Source organism: Oncorhynchus gorbuscha, linkage group LG15 (assembly GCF_021184085.1).
Source record: "Oncorhynchus gorbuscha isolate QuinsamMale2020 ecotype Even-year linkage group LG15, OgorEven_v1.0, whole genome shotgun sequence".
Lineage (NCBI taxonomy): Eukaryota > Metazoa > Chordata > Actinopteri > Salmoniformes > Salmonidae > Oncorhynchus > Oncorhynchus gorbuscha.
In genome coordinates, this window is record NC_060187.1 from 68117405 (window position 1) to 68133749 (window position 16345).

At 43.7% G+C, this 16345-nt stretch overlaps 1 protein-coding gene across 1 annotated transcript in view; it reads right to left on the reverse strand.

Moving 5' to 3' along the window:
- LOC123997861 (aromatic-L-amino-acid decarboxylase-like) overlaps positions 1-16345 on the reverse strand; it is a 32013-nt gene that overhangs the window by 11493 nt on the left and 4175 nt on the right. The window contains exons 2-6 of the mRNA XM_046302482.1: positions 14616-14823; positions 13200-13313; positions 12505-12624; positions 6091-6225; positions 3194-3343 (exon numbers count right to left, since the gene is read on the reverse strand). Of these exons, the coding sequence (XP_046158438.1) occupies positions 3194-3343; positions 6091-6225; positions 12505-12624; positions 13200-13313; positions 14616-14816 (720 nt within the window). The 5' untranslated portion in view covers positions 14817-14823. The remainder of the gene's footprint in view (positions 1-3193; positions 3344-6090; positions 6226-12504; positions 12625-13199; positions 13314-14615; positions 14824-16345) is intronic.

The window sequence follows — 16345 nt, forward strand, 5'->3', positions numbered from 1 at the left end:
TTTCTGGAAATATACAGCACATTCTATTCATAAGAGTGTGTTTGTGGACTGCATTGGACTATTGGTTATTTCTGATTGACTATTGACTATTGTCTGGACAGTTGATTGTGGCATTTTCTTTATAGTAAGGGGAAAATGAATGTGTCCATTCTAAGTGGCAATCTGCCTCAAAGCTTGTCCATGTAAATGGACATGTGTTCTGTTCTTATATACAGTGCCTTGTAAAAACAATTCACCCCCTTGGCGTTTTTCCTATTTTGTAGCATTACAACCTGTAATTTAAATGGATTTTTTATTTGGTTTTCATGGATATACACAAAATAGTCCAAATTGGTGAAGTGAAAATAAAAATAAAAACTTGTTTCCAAAAATTATTTTAAAAATTCTAAACGGCAAAGTGGTGTGTTCATATGTATTCACCCCCTTTGCTATGAAGCCCCTAAATAAGATATGGTGCAACCAATTACCTTCAGAAGTCACATAATTAGTTAAATAAAGTCCACCTGTGTGCAATCTAAGTGTCACATGATCTGTCACATGATCTCAGTATATATACACACCTGTTCTGAAAGGCACCAGAGTCTAAGCAAGGGGCGCCACCAAGCAAACGGCACTATGAAGACCAAGAAGCTCTCCAAACAGGTCAGGGACAAGCTTGCTGAGATGTACAGATCAGGGTTGGGTTACAAAAACAAATATCTGAAACTTTGAACATCCCACAGAGCACCATTATTTTTTCCCATCGGTAGGGACTGGGAAACTGGTCAGAATTGAAGGAATGATGGATAGCACTAAAGGTGGATTGTATTTATCATCATTAGTCATTTGGGTCAACATTGGATCATTCAGAGATCCTCACTGAACTTCTGGAGAGAGTTTGCGCACTGAAAGTAAAGGGGCTGAATAATTTTGAACGCCCAATTCTTCAGTTTTTGATTTGTTAAAAAAGTTAGAAATATCCAATAAATGTCGTTCCACTTCATGATTGTGTCCCACTTGTTGTTGATTCTTCACAAAAAAATACAGTTTTATATCTTTATGTTTGAAGCCTGAAATGTGGCAAAAGGTCGCAAAGTTCAAGGGGGCCGAATACTTTCGCAAGGCACTGTACATGGATACTCCCGTAAAGCCCAGCTCATTGGATATCTAACTAACTTTGTTTGACCCTGATTGGTGCTTATTTGACAAAGATACAGTCGTTCAAGTGATGGCCGCCCACATCATCGGTGTGCCAAGAAGGAATCGCTCTCTGACCAAATATGGTATCCTAATGGATATACTACACCCCTAATGAAATAGTGAAGTCTTGTTACCTTCTAGGATCTCTGCGGAATAGATACGAACGTGATTTGACTCGTTGAAACAACATTTAGGGTGAGATTTTCACAAATTCCTTTCTTTGCAAATTGAACGAGTGGAAATACAAAATCGATCGCACATGCTATATGGACCTTTTTAGAATATGAAAAAGGATTTTATCTAACAAAACAACACTTCATGTTATCTTTGGGACCATTTGGATGATAAATCAGAGCAAGATTTCAGAATGTAAGTACACATTTCACTTTCAGAGATGAATTTATCAATCCTATCGCGGTGAAAAATATGTTTTGTTTTTTGGAGCACTCCTCAAACAATAGCATGGCATTTTTTCAAAGTAATAGCTACTGTAAATTGGACAGTGCTGTTATATTAACAAGAATTTAAGCTTTCAGCCGATATAAGACATTTGTTGTTTCTCTACAATCTGGATCTTGACATAATGCGCTGCATGATTTACAACTGTCCCATTGAAGGGAACGCTGATTGAGTTTGAGCTTAAACGTATTATATTTTTACAGGGACAGTGCACATGAATCAATGTTTCAGTAAAAGTGCCGGTTTTAGCCAGCCGGCTATTTTTCAACCACAGTCCCTGGGCAGGTTATTAAAAACAATTACAATATAGACAATCATTGAGCAGTAAGCACACAGAGCAACATAGGACAAGAAAGACGTAGCATACAGACAGAGCAACATAGAACAAAAAGCCGCAAGACAAAATTCATAAAAGCAACAAAGTGTTTCCACACCTCACAAGCTACAGACAACAGACAACCTGGAAAGCGGCAATTCACAGCTAGGGATTATGTTCACAAATCTGATTGACCTTTAGCCATGTCTTCATGCATTTTGTGAAAGTGTGATATGTGGTGCAGTTATGTGTGTCTGATGGCAGTGTATTCCAGACATGGGAAGCTCTCACAAAAAGCGGATTTACTAAAGGTGCTTTTCCTTAGGGGAACTATACAGTCACCTCTCATGGCAGACCTTGTGGATCTGCTGCCATATGTTTGGGTTTTCTGTTTAACAAAAATACTGAGTGGAGGGGGAGCCAGGCCATTTAGGATCTTGAATACAAGACATGCGTTGGTGTATTGCACAAGATTTACCCAACTCAGGAGCTCAAGCTTTCTGAGGATGTAACAGTGATGATGGCTATTGGGCTTCCTATCAACCACTTTGAGAGCCTGTTTGTAGACAGACTGAATATGTTTTAATGTTGTACAGCAAGCTTGGGCCCAACTAGTCAAGCAGTATGTTAAGTGGGGGACTATCATAGATTTCAAGTACAATTTTGCTACCTCTGTAGTCAAACAATTTCGTATAAATCGGAAATTAGCTAGGTTGAATTTAGTTATTTGAATGACCTTTTTCACATGCTTTTTAATAGAGAGGTTGGAATCAAGTATGATGCCGAGGTAGTTAAAATTAGATATCACCTGGAGCTTCTCCCCTGACACATAGACATCTGGCTCAGTAGCATCTGTTGCCCTCTTTGTGAAGAACATGCAAACAGTTTCTTCATATTGAGATGCAAACACGAGTCACTGAGCCACTTTGTAACCTGGACCCTTACAGTAGTGAGTTCTTGTGCAGCTTGTTGTTTTCTCTTTGTTGTTTGCTCATTTAAACTTCAGACCCAGAACAGGAGGAGCCCCAGTATTGACCCTTGGGGCACGCCCACGTCATAGCCAAGAGTGGGCGACAGCTCACTGACACACTGAGTTCTGCCTTCAAGGTATGATTTCTGCCTTCAAGGATCCTTAAGAAGTTTTAAATTTAAGGCAGCAAAATAGGAAATATGCCAAGGGGGTGAATACTTTCGCAAGCCACTGTACTGTAGAATGAGATGAGTGTGTTCTGTTCTTACGTAGAAGGGGATGAGTCCTGCAGCCTTGTCTTCCTGTATCATTCTCCGGAGGGTCTCTCCCTGGACAGCGTACTTGTCGGACTGCTCCGTTGGAATCTTCTTCATCCTCACTCCGGCAATCATACCTGCTCGTTCCACCGAGCAATGAGCCTGTTCAAAGAGAGTAGAGTAGAGTTAACACAGGTGACTTCAAGATGGCCAACTATGTCACAACCCAAAAAGAGTAGATGATATACATGTAGATCACTTCAAGAAGTTGAACAACGTCAGACCAAAGAGAGTAGAGCTCCTAAGATAGCCAACAACATCACAAAGAGAGATAATGATTTTGGTGACTTAAAGACAGCCAACATCGTCACGGCAACCAGATTTAAGCAAGATCATGATAATAGGTTATTTTACAGTATTCTAAATGATCATTCTATCTCGGCATATAGTACTCTACATTTGGCCAAAGATTAAATAATGTTTGTAGTCCGTCCATCATGTAAGATGTTAAAGTACCAGTTGTGCTGTGTAACGTCACGGCTATTTTCCTCTTCCCCATAAAGGCCAGTGTTGTCCTAGGGGCAGAGCAATAATCTAATCCCATCCTGCTCAGGTCAACAGAGCAGAGCTAGCATGACTGTGCTGCCTGACAAACAGACCCATATAACAAGAAAGGCTTACCAAGAAAAACTTCCAAAATTACTAATTCAAGTCAGAAAGGAGTTGGAGAAAGCTACAAAAAAAGCAGAGATGTATTTATTTTAGCACACTTTAATTCATTGTACAGGATGTAAAAAGGGGATGTCTCCCTCAGAGTGACCTGACCATTTATAGCCCAGTGGCCCTTTGAAACAAAAGAATATAGGGGTCTCCCGAGTGGGGCAGCAGTCTAAGGCACTGCACCATTTGGAGGTTTCGGCCGGTGGGGCTTTACTTGGCTCATCGCGCTTTAGTGACTCCTTGTGGCAGACCAGGTGCCTGCGGGCTGACCCCGGTCACCAGTTCAACAGTGTTTCTTCTGACACATTGGTGTGGCTGGCTTCCAGGTTAAGCTGGTGGGTGTTAAGGAGCGCAGTTAGGCGGGTCATGTTTCGGAGGACACATGACTCCACCATCGCCTCTCGCGAGCCCATTGGGGGGTTGCAGCGATGAGACAAGATCGAATATTGGGGAGAAAAAGGGGGTAAAAAATATATACAAAAAATAAATAATAATAATAATAAATAAACACAACAATATAAGACAATTATGATGATAATATATTTCAAGGTAATTGGAAAATTATAGCACTAAATAATACTAATAATAATGTGCATTTGAGCATGTACATTGTGACATTTGTAGTGCTACAATTAATGAAACTTTGATTAACGAGACATTATTTATCTTATCATTTGTATTATTTTGTACTAGAATATATATTATCATTATTTGCCATTGTTGAGTCTCAATGGGCCACTAGGCTATACATAAGTGCAATGGTCAGGTCACTGAAGGAGACGTCATCGTCCGGGCTCTAGCTGGGCCACTCAAGGACATTCAAAAACTTGTCACGAAGCCACTCCTCCGTTAGGAGTTGTTGTCCTGTTGGAAGGTGAACCTTCGCCCCAGTCTGAGGTCCTGAGCGCTTTGGAGCAGGTTTTCATCAAGGATCTCTCTGTACTTTGCTCTGTAAATCTTTCCCTCAATCCAGACTAGTCTCCGAATCCCTGCCATTGAAAAACATTCCCACAGCATTTTGCTGCCACCACCATGCTTCAATGTAGGGATGGTATTGGCCAGGTGATGAGCAGTGCCTGGTTTCATCCAAACTTGACGCTTGGCATTCAGACCAAAGGTGAATACAAAGAGTTCAATCTTGGTTTCATCAGACCAGAGAATCTTGTTTCTCATGGTCTGAGAGTCTTTAGGTGTTTTTTGGCAAACTCCAAGGGGGCTGTCTTGTGCCTTTTACTGAGGAGTGGCTTCCGTCTGGCCACTCTACCATAAACGCCTGATTGGTGGAGTGCTGCAGAGATGGTTGTCCTTCTGGAAGGTTCTCCCATCTCCACAGAGGAACTCTGGAGCTCTGTCAGAGTGACCATCGGGTTCTTGGTCACCTCCCTGACCTAGGCCCTTCTCCCCTGATTGCTCAGTTTGGCCGGGTGGCCACCTCTAGGAAGAGTCTTGGTGGTTCCAAACTTCTTACATTTAAGAATGATCGAGGCCACAGTGTTCTTGGGGATTTTCAATGCTGCAGACATTTTTTGGTACCCTTCCCCAGATGTGTGCCTCGACACAATCCTGTCTCGGGAGCTCTACAGACAATTAATTCAACCCCATGACTAAGTTTTTGCTCTGACATGCACTGTCAACTGTTGGACTTTATATAGACAGGTGTGTGCCTTTCCAAATCATGTCCAATCAATTGAATTTACCACAGGTGAATTCCAATCAAGCTGTAGAAACCTCTCAACCTCTAAATTTAAAGTCTCATAGCAAAGGATCTGAATACTTATGTAAATACATTAATTTTTTTATATATATATATACTGTATATACACATTTGCAAACATTTCTAAAAATATGTTCTTGCGTTGTCATTATGGGTTATTATGTGTAGATTGATGAGGGAAACATTTTATTTAAACAATTTTAGAACAAGGCTTTATGTAACAAAATGTGGAAAAGTGAGGGTGTCTGAATACGTTCCTAATGCAGTGTATATCATATTTTAAACAATAGATAAAGAGAAACTAATACCCAAAATTATAACGATAAAAAACAATAGATACATTAGAAGTCCAAAACGCACCTGCATTACGGTGGGTCTGATTGGGTTAAAGTGCTCTAAAGTACTCATCTAGTTTTGTGGCCTGACCTGTTCAGGGTAGGAGTAGGATTAATAAGAGCATGAGTAGAAAGCTGACCTGGTCGGAGGAGTAGGCCACCAGTTTGGAGGTAATGCCAGTTTCTGGACGCTGTGGGTCACTGGCCAGGATCATTCTGACCGCCCTGGAGCGGGCAGCTAGGAGAGCCACCAGAGTCGCCTCACTGGCCGTACCCTTCAGAAAGACAGAGGAAAGTAAGTGGGGTGACTTTCAATGACTTCAGTCAAACCAGTAAGCCTTGCAACATATACCTCATCTGGTGTCTTTGGGAGGGTCAAGACAAACTGTCTTGGGAAGTCTGGTTAGATCAGATACCCAGTGCAAAATGTTTTATAAAACACGTACTTTACATGTAAAATCTGCTCCATACAAACCTGATGCTTTTCATAGAACTCTTGTTCTTTGCAGAGGCTATTCATATGCACAGCCACTAAGCATCATCAATGCCTATTGAGTCAGCTTGTTGTGTTGTTAGAATATCCTTTGATCCTATCTGCTAGCCTGCCTGTTAACAATAATGTCCACACCTTAATGACTGAAAATAACTGATATGTCTCAGACACCCACAAGTCATTTGTTCAACTATTATTTAGGAAATTGTATGCGACACAAATGTTCAGATTGCAAATATCGAGCATGACTTCTGAACTAATGGAAATATCAAGTTAGATCACCTAAATCAATCCATCCTGAGTTTTACAATGGTGTGATGTGGCGCTCTGGCTGTGGTTTCAGGAAGGAGGCGGCCGATAAGTTGGCATGGTGTAAAACTCAGGATGAGGGTGTTCAGTCGATTAACAGGGAGTAAATAATAAAGCCGTCAAAAATATACACTAAAGCTGCGCTGTCAAATAACCTAAACCAGACCTCAATCATGCCTGCATGGGTCTCCCGAGTGGCGCAGCGGTCTAAGACACTTCATCTCAGTAAAAGAGGCATCACTACAGTCCCTGGTTTGAATCCAGGCTGTATCACATCCGGCTGTGATTGGGAGTCCGGCGTGCACAATTAGCCCAGCGTCGTCCAGGTTCGGCCGGGGCAGGTCGAACCTAGTCGAACATTGTAAATAAGAATTTAACTGACTTACCTAGTTAAATAAAGGTTGCATCCTGACCTTAACCCTGTCTAGTAGATGAATGACAGATATTAAATAGCAATCATTAATCAACATGTTTCATAAAAACAACATGAACATAGGCTCCAATTCATTATGACCATCTTCAGGTAAAGCATTTGACATTACATACTGTAATTAGGCTATACACTTTTAAATAATATTGTAGAACCATGCCTAAAGCAATAAAAACCCAGGATACATGTTTCTCTCCCCAATGGTATTTAGCAACATTGCATTACCCAACACCACAAGATAATTGGCACTCCCGAACGCAGCTTCAGACCCCCAACCTGAGCACGGTCAAAAGGAACAAACAATTCACCTCTTCAAATTCAAGGATTAAAGTAATTGTCCAGTGAAAATCTCCCTTTTAAAAGTTCAGATTCTGTTAACTTCTACCCAAAGGTTGTTGATCCTGTACTTGTATTTGTGGCCAAAGCAGGAATTGGAGAAAAAAACTCCACCTCAAACTTGTATCACAAAGAGACCGTTTAAAAATGCTTGCTATTTCCTCATAGAAGATGATATCATCCTCCTGAGAAGGATGAGCTGGCCAATCAAATCAAATTTTATTTATCACATGCGCCAAATACAACAGCTGTAGAAAGGCTTACTTGTAAATCCCTGTAATTATCTATGCATGTAATGACCATGCATAGATAATAAACAGAAAGTAAAAGAAGTAGGACAATGGGGGGCTGTCAATGCAAATCGTCCGAGTAGCCATTTGATTAGCTGTTCAGGGGTAGAAGCTGTTAAGAAGCCTTTTGGACCTAGACTTGCCGCTCCGGTACCGCTTGTGGTAGCAGAGAGAACAGTCTATGGCTAGGGTGGCTGGAGTCTTTGGCAATTTTTAGGGCCTTCCTCTGACAACGCCTGGTATAGAGATCCTGGTTGGCAGGAAGCTTGACCCCAGTGATGCACTGGGCCATATGCACTACCCTCTGTAGTTCCTTGTAGTCGGAGGCCAAGCAGTTGCCATACCAGGTGGTGATGCAACCAGTAAGGATGCTCTTGATGGTGCAGCTGTAGAACATTTTGAGGATCTGAGGATCCATGCCAAATCTTTTCAGTCTCCTCCGGGAGAATAGGCATTGGCATTTCCTCTTCACGACTGTCATGGTGTGTTTGGACCAAAGAAACTCGTTGGTGTTGTGGACACCAAGGAACTTGAAGCTCTCAACCTGCTCTCAATCCACTACATCCCCGTCGATGAGAATAGGGGTGTGCTCGGCCCTCCTTTTCCTGTAGTCCACGATCATCTCTTTTGTCTTGATCACGTTGAGGGAGAGGTTGTTATCACTGCCAGGCCTCTGACCTCCTCCCTATAGGCTGTCTCATCGTTGTCGGTGATCAGGCCTACCAATGTTGTGTCGTCTGCAAACTTAATGATGGCGTATTGGAGTCGTGCTTCGCCATGCAGTCATGAGTGAACAGGGAGTACAGGAGGGGACTGAGCACACACACATTAGGGGCCCCCGTGTTGATGATCAGCGTGGCAGATGTGTTGTTACCTAAGCCTGTAATCCGTGGCTTCTGGATGGGGTATGTACGTACGGTCACTGTGGGGACGACGTCATCAATGCACTTATTAATGACAGGCAGCCTGGCACCCTCGAGCCCCAGGGGCACCACCCGGCGTCTCACCCGGGGGAGCCTGTCGGGCCGGCCAAGGCATGGGAGCCAGACAAGCCGGCTGAGGCATGGGAGCCCGATGAGCAGGCTGAGGCGTGTGAGCCCGATGAGCCGGCTGAAGCATAGGAGCCCGAAGAGCCGACTGAGACATGATGTGGGGTGTGAGAGCCTGCCGAGCCAACCGAGGCAAGGAAACATCTTGAGCCAGATAAGGTGTGGAAGATTGACCAGCCAGCTGAGGCACCACCGGATGCTTTGGCAGCGGCACCCGGACCCGATGTCACCAACCAAAACAACAACAAAAAACTACCTGATGCTTCCAATATTGGTGTCAGCATTCTGTGAGAACAGACGCTGAGAGACGAGAAGCAAGTACAGAGAGTGAAGATTTAATAAATAACTGACATAAAACAAACAATGACAGTGTCTGAACAGGGGAAACATTACGACAATAATGCTGGATCAAACTGAGGAGCAGACAGATATAGGAGGCGCAATCAACAAAGTAATGGAGTCCAGGTGAGTCCAGAGAAGCGCTGATGCGCGTAATGAGGTGTGACAAGTGTGCATCATGATGGGCAGCTTGGTGCACTCGGTCGCCAGGGAGGGGGAGCGGAAGCAGTCGTGACAGTAGCTGTCCATTTATCACCACACACCAATGCTGGCACTAAGACCGCACTCAACAAACTGTATAGGGCCATTAGCAAACAAGAAAATGCTCATCCAGAGGCACCGGCTCTTAGTGGCTCGGTGATTTCTATGCAGGAAAACTCAAGTTCATCTTACCTAATTTCTACCAGCATGTCACCTGTGCAATTAGAGGTGAAAAAACTCTAGATCACCTTTGCTCCACACACAGACACATACAAAGCTCTCCCTCACCCTCCTTTTGGCATGTCTGACCATAATTTTATATTCTCCTGATTCCTGCTTACAAGCAAAAACTCAAACAGGAAATACCAGTGAAGCGCTCAATATGAACGTGGACCGATGAAGTAGATGCTATGCTACAGGACTGTTGTGCTAGCACCGACTGGAATGTGTTCCGGGACTCATCCGATGGCATTGAGGAGTTTACCACATCAATCACCGGCATCATTAATAAGTGCATTGACAAAAATGTTTCCACAGTGACGGTACGTACAGTGGGGAGAACATGTATTTCATACACTGCCGATTTTGCAGGTTTTCCTACTTACAAAGCATGTAGAGGTCTGTAATTCTTATCATAGGTACACTTCAACTGTGAGAGACGGAATCTAATGCAAGAGAGGTCAGAGAACCACACTCAATGTCAGCAAGACAAAGGAGCTGATCGTGGACTACAGGAAACGCCCCCATTCACATTGACAGGGCTGTAGTAGAGAGGGTCGAGAGCTTCAAGTACCTCGGTGTCCACATCCCTAAGGATCTATCATGGTTCAAACACCATCACAGTCGTGACGAGAAAGTTGAAAAGTTGTGTCATGGATCCTCCATTTTTCTTTATATAGCTACACCATTGAGAGCATCTTGACTGGCTGCCACTGCTTGGCATCCAACCACAAGACGCTACAGAGGGTAGTGCGTATGGTCCAATACTTGTGCCAAGCTCCCTGCCATCCAAGACCTCTATACCAGTTGGTGTCAGAGGAAAGGCCCTAAAAATTGTCAAAGACTCCAGCCACCCAAGTTACAGACTGTTCTCTCTGCTACCGCATGGCAAGCGGTACCGATGCACCAAGTCTAGGACCAACAGGACCCTGAACAGATTCTACCCCCAAGCTATAAATAGTTATTTAAATAGTTAACAAAATAACTACCCAAACTATCTGCACTAACTTTTGCTGCTACTGTTTACTATCTGTTACTTTATTCCTAATTATACATATTTTATTTAATTACCTTGCAGCCCTGCACATTGACTCACTACTGCTACTCATTGTACTAGCGTACACACACGCACACATCAAGATTAACTTCTGAAGTCTCACCATTATCTATCACTATTCAGCAGACAGTTCCAGATAACGAAAACCTAGGGAATGCTCTTGCTGCCTTATCTAAAGCCCCAGAGTTTATAGTTGAGTCGGTTCAGTAGGTTGACGATCCTTTTTGCTTACTCAAAACCCACAACCCATTCCTCCCCAACCTAGTTGGAATGGTGTTTATTATGTTGAATTACTCCTTGTTCATGCTACATAATCCCTTCCTTATGAACTAACAATATGAATCAGATTTTGTAAAACAGGGTAGAGTTTAATTAGTTATAGTTCTATTTAAATGTAGATATTGTTTCGTCATTATTCATAAAATTCCTATCAATTGTATATCTGTTATTACTTTTATTATTACGTGCTTTATTTTTCAATTATTTCTCTATTTTCTTTCTCTCTGCATTGTTGGGAATGACCCGTAAGTGAGCATTCCACTGTTAGTTACATTTACATTTACATTTAAGTCATTTAGCAGACGCTCTTATCCGCTGTCCTGGCGTCGTGAGGGAGTTTGTTCCACCATTGGGGGGCCAGAGCAGCGAACAGTTTTGACTGGGCTGAGCGGGAACTGTACTTCCTCAGTGGTAGGGAGGCGAGCAGGCCAGAGGTGGATGAACGCAGTGCCCTTGTTTGGGTGTAGGGCCTGATCAGAGCCTGATCAGTTCTGTGAGTGTCCTAGCCTCTGTTCTAAATTGTGAAGAGACACCTGGTGGCATGTCTTGTTGAGTACGTATGGGCGTCTGAGCTGAGCCTTTTGAACAGGCAGTTCCGTGCCTTCAACACATCTCAAAGACTAGTGATGCAGTCAATTTAGCATGCAATTGACATTGGCCCCTAAATGTACACTGAAGGTTAACAGCTCTGTTCTGAGCCAACTGAAATTTGCTTGTTTGAGTGGGAATGACCCCGCGGTAAAGGAGAGAACTCACTAGTTCACACATGTTGTTTACGAAGCATATGACCAATACAATTTGATATGATTTGACAGTATTATAATTTCACTCGCAATCATGAACGCAAATCTCACTCATTAGCTTCTGTTTTAATAAAACTGCTCCTAAATGCATCTCATACTCTTTCAAATGCTCCTCACAACACGGTGCATCATGTGAGATGGCGACTTGTCACAGCTCTCATTAGGCTGGCAACAAGTGAGGAGGCCTATTTGTTGCCATAGTGAAGTGCACTTAAAACCCCAGCCATAAACAAAACACCCCTAGGATGAGCCATGCTCCTCGATTGCTTCAATAGAGGGCCAGCCTCTCTCTCTCTGCAGTATCCACAACAGTAAATGAACGCTGAATGCTTCACCACACGAAATAAGTACACACACACACACAAGCCCATCTTTGGCTGACATATTGAAAAGGCAATTTCCTGCTGTTTATTTGGTGTTGTGAGGTGAAAAATAACAAAAAATATATGTGACAGACAAATTGCTGCAACAGAATCGTGAGCAGTCAATTGCTTTCCCTATTTTCCTAACATCTGCATTGTTTTTAAAGGCAAAGTGGCAGGGACTGTAAATATGCTATTGACCCTACTGTGAATGCCATATGTTCTGTACTTGGCTGTCCTTACTTTGAATCTGACTATGACAAACATCCCATTTAATTGAGTAATTAATGTATTTGAAAGTACGCTGTTGAAATGCAGCAATACAACTGTGTAAATAAAACCAATGCATTGTCTAACCCCCAAAAATGGTGGGGAGTTTTACCATACCTGGATGACGCCTCCTCCTTGTCCGTGTGTCCCGGCGATGAAGTCCTCTGGCAGCTTGAGCATCTTCCCCAGCCAGTCCATCATGACTGTCTCCAACTCTGTACACGCCGGGCTGGCAGCCTACAATAACATGGGGTTAGAGACAGGGTCAACACACAGATCTGTACACGCTGGGCTGGCAGCCTACAGTAACATGGGGTTGGAGACAGGGTCAACACACAGATCTGTACACGCTGGGCTGGCAGCCTACAGTAACATGGGGTTGGAGACAGGGTCAACACACAGATCTGTACACGCCGGGCTGGCAGCCTACAGTAACATGGGGTTAGAGACAGGGTCAACACACAGCTCTGTACACGCGTGGAATGGCAGCCTACAGTACGTGGACTGTGGAGTTACCACACCATTTGGACATGATGAGTGAAAAATGCTAATATCGGTCCATTGAATTGAATGGGATTTATGCCACAAATGCAAAAAAATATATATTTGGAAACAGTGCCATGGAATCTAAACCAAAGCATGGATTGCTGTCATACCTTGTTCATAAACTGCTTACAATGTAAGGAAGCCAATGTGTCATTTTGTAATTTGGGTGAACTATCCCTTTAATATCTTAAAATGGTGATACTGTTCAAAGCACATTCAAAAGAAAGAGAGAGGATGACAGAAAAAGATGACAAGGTCATACATACCCAGGAGAATCCGATGCAACCAATAGCTCCAGACAGCATGTCTGCCAGCATGGCCGGGAAGGAGTTAGCCGTGGGGAAGTAGGCATAGAAGTACGGGCTGTGCCAGTGGGTCACCTTAACACAGGTAGCCTAGAGGTTAGGGGCCGGTTCAAATCCCAGGTGTAACCTGACAGAAAAAAATCTAACAGGATGTGTGCTGGCACTCAGAGGTTTGCTGGTAACAAAATCCTGCTAAATAACACATCTTGCCATGGTGCCACTGAGCCCTTGAGCAAGGCACTTAACCCTTAAACTGTTCTAGCCCTTGAGTAAGGCAGTTAAACTGTTCCAGGCTGAATTCCCATCTTGTGCCTGTGTGAGGCACCAAGCAAGAGGCTGCCAGTGTCCCTGTCTGTCTCCCTTACATGCTTTTCCCATGGTGAGTCATTCATTAGACTAACTGGGCTTATTCCACACTGTTAATAAAAGCAGAGGTGGTAGAGGAAAAAAAGATGATAATGATTGATAATGGAATAACGGCTTTCATGCTACAGCTAAGGAAAGAGTTTGGGTTGGGAGTCGGGGGCAGATAGATTGAAACGGGTTTGTTTCTCTGGCAGTGAGATTATTGTCGTGAGGTTAATCATTCATTTAAAGTCTTTGAACTTTGCCATGTGAAAGGCCACAGAATGCGGGGCATTTTCCAACCACTTGTAAAAACAACTACATGGCTAATACGTGTCATATACAGTTAATGTGAGCTTTCATTCACTGATTGCTCAGTACAGACAACAAAGGACAATGGAACACCTTGTCCCGTTGGCAAAACGTTCAACACCGAAGCTCCTTACTGTACACCTTCTGAATGATCCCTAAACCACTGGCAACGGACCAGAACCAAAATATTGAATTCCATATGCACCACCTATTCATAAGGAAGTATGCATAAGAGATTCACAACCCCTTTATGAAACCAGTCATAATGAGTCTTGCAGTATGATTAATAACGACATTTATAACACATGTATTCAATATAATTAATAATCTCTTGAAATAGATCTTTATTTATCCATTGTACAGTGGAAATGTGTATTCTTACTGCCCTGGAAGGGGTTGGGAGCAGCACAGGGTTAGAGGTTAGTGACTGTGTGCATTGACTGGTGTGTATGTTCTCGTGATCGTTCAATGCGGCCCAGATGCCACTGGGTGAACAGCTCATTGGTATCATCAATATTATAATATTTAATTACTAACTTTTCACTGATGAAATCTGAGAGAAAGCGGATCTCCAATAACAGAGTACCTGACCTAGAGCAAGTTATGAATACCTTATGTATGCCACCTTCAAGCAAAGTGTTACCATTATGTTATAGCTGTAATCACCCTTCAATCAATAGTCACCTCATCTATAATAATATAATCATCTAAGCCGCCTACCCCAGGCATGATGACCCTCTCAATGTCTTTGACCACGTCCTCGTAGGTGTCGGGCTCCTCAGGGGCCTCCTCAGGGATGAGGGACCGCAGGTACCCAGGCTGCACGTCAGGGTACACTGGCCTCTGCTCTATGTTCTCCAGGTAATCTGCTATCAGGTCTACCATCTCCTTCCCTCTCCTCCGGAACTCTGCAGCGTCCATTGTACAACTAGAACAGACAAATGTCCCACTTTATTTTCCCAACCTTTAGTAACAGTCCCGTACACTTAATCCCTGAGCACATGCACGTGCGTGCGCACACACACACACACACACACACACACACACACACACACACACACACACACACACACACACACACACACACACACACACACACACACACACACACACACACACACACACACACACACACACACACACACGTACACACACAATTTATCATAATGTATTATTAAGGGAAAGCCAGCCACGTTGTGGACATCGACACCTTGCTTTCTGGACAAACTAAACTTATTTGCCCTGCTGCGAGGAAAACAACACTGAGCTGCAGACGTGGGCCCCTGCCACCCACGAGGACGGTGTGCTCCCAATCTACGTGGCTAAAGCGAGTAAGACATTTAAGTGCTTTAACCCTCGCAAGGCTGCCTGCCCAGACGGCACCCCAAGCCATGTCCTCAAAGCATGTGCAGACCAGCTGGTTGAAGTGTTTACAGACATATTCAATCTCTTACTAGCCAAGTCTGTTGTCCCCACTTGCTTCAAGATGTCCACCATTGTTACTGTACCCAAGAAAGCGAAGGTAACTGAACTAAATGACTATCGCCCGTAGCACTCCCTTCTGTAATCATTTGAAAGGCTAGTTAAGGACCATAACACCTCCATCTTACCTGACAACCTAGACAACCTAGACCCACTACAATTTGCATACAGACCCACTACAATTTGCATGTAACAATGCTGTTCATCAACTATAGCTTGGCTTTCAACACCGTAATTCCCTCCAAGCCCATCACTAAGCTCAGGAACCTGGGTCTGAACCCATCCCTGTAGAAATTGGGACCTGAACTTCCTGATGGGCCAACCCTAGGTGGTGAAGGTAGGCTACAACACCTCCACCACGTTGATCCTCAACACGTGGGCTCCACAGGGGTGTGCGCCCAGCCCCCTCATGTCTTCCCTGTTCACCCAAGCACGTCTACAACTGGTGCTAGGAAATAACCTCTCCCTTAACGTAAAAATAAACCAAGGATCTGATCGTGGACTTAGGAGACAGCAAAGATAGCAATCCCCCATCCACATCTAGAGAGAGGGTCAAAAGCTTAAATCTTTTCTCTGTGTGCACATTGCTGAGGACCTGAAATGGTCCCTTCACATGACATCCGGCCCCCAAGACCTTCATGAACTTCTACAGATGCACCATTGAGAGCATCCTGTCAGGCTGTATTTGCACCGTCTGCAATCTCAGGGCTCTCCAGAGGGTGGTGCGGTCAGCCCAACACACCATCGGGAGCACACTGCCTGCCCTACAGGTCTTCTACAGCACCCGGTGTCACAGAAAACACAGAATGGGCATCAACACTGTCACATGACCCGAGTGGATGGATGAGTGAGGTCAAATGACCTGACCTTGATCTCATTCCAGGAAGTCTTCATCCAATTTCCCATCCACCCAGTCAGAGGCAGCGCCAAATATCCCTTTCAAATGAGCATCACAGCATCAAACATAA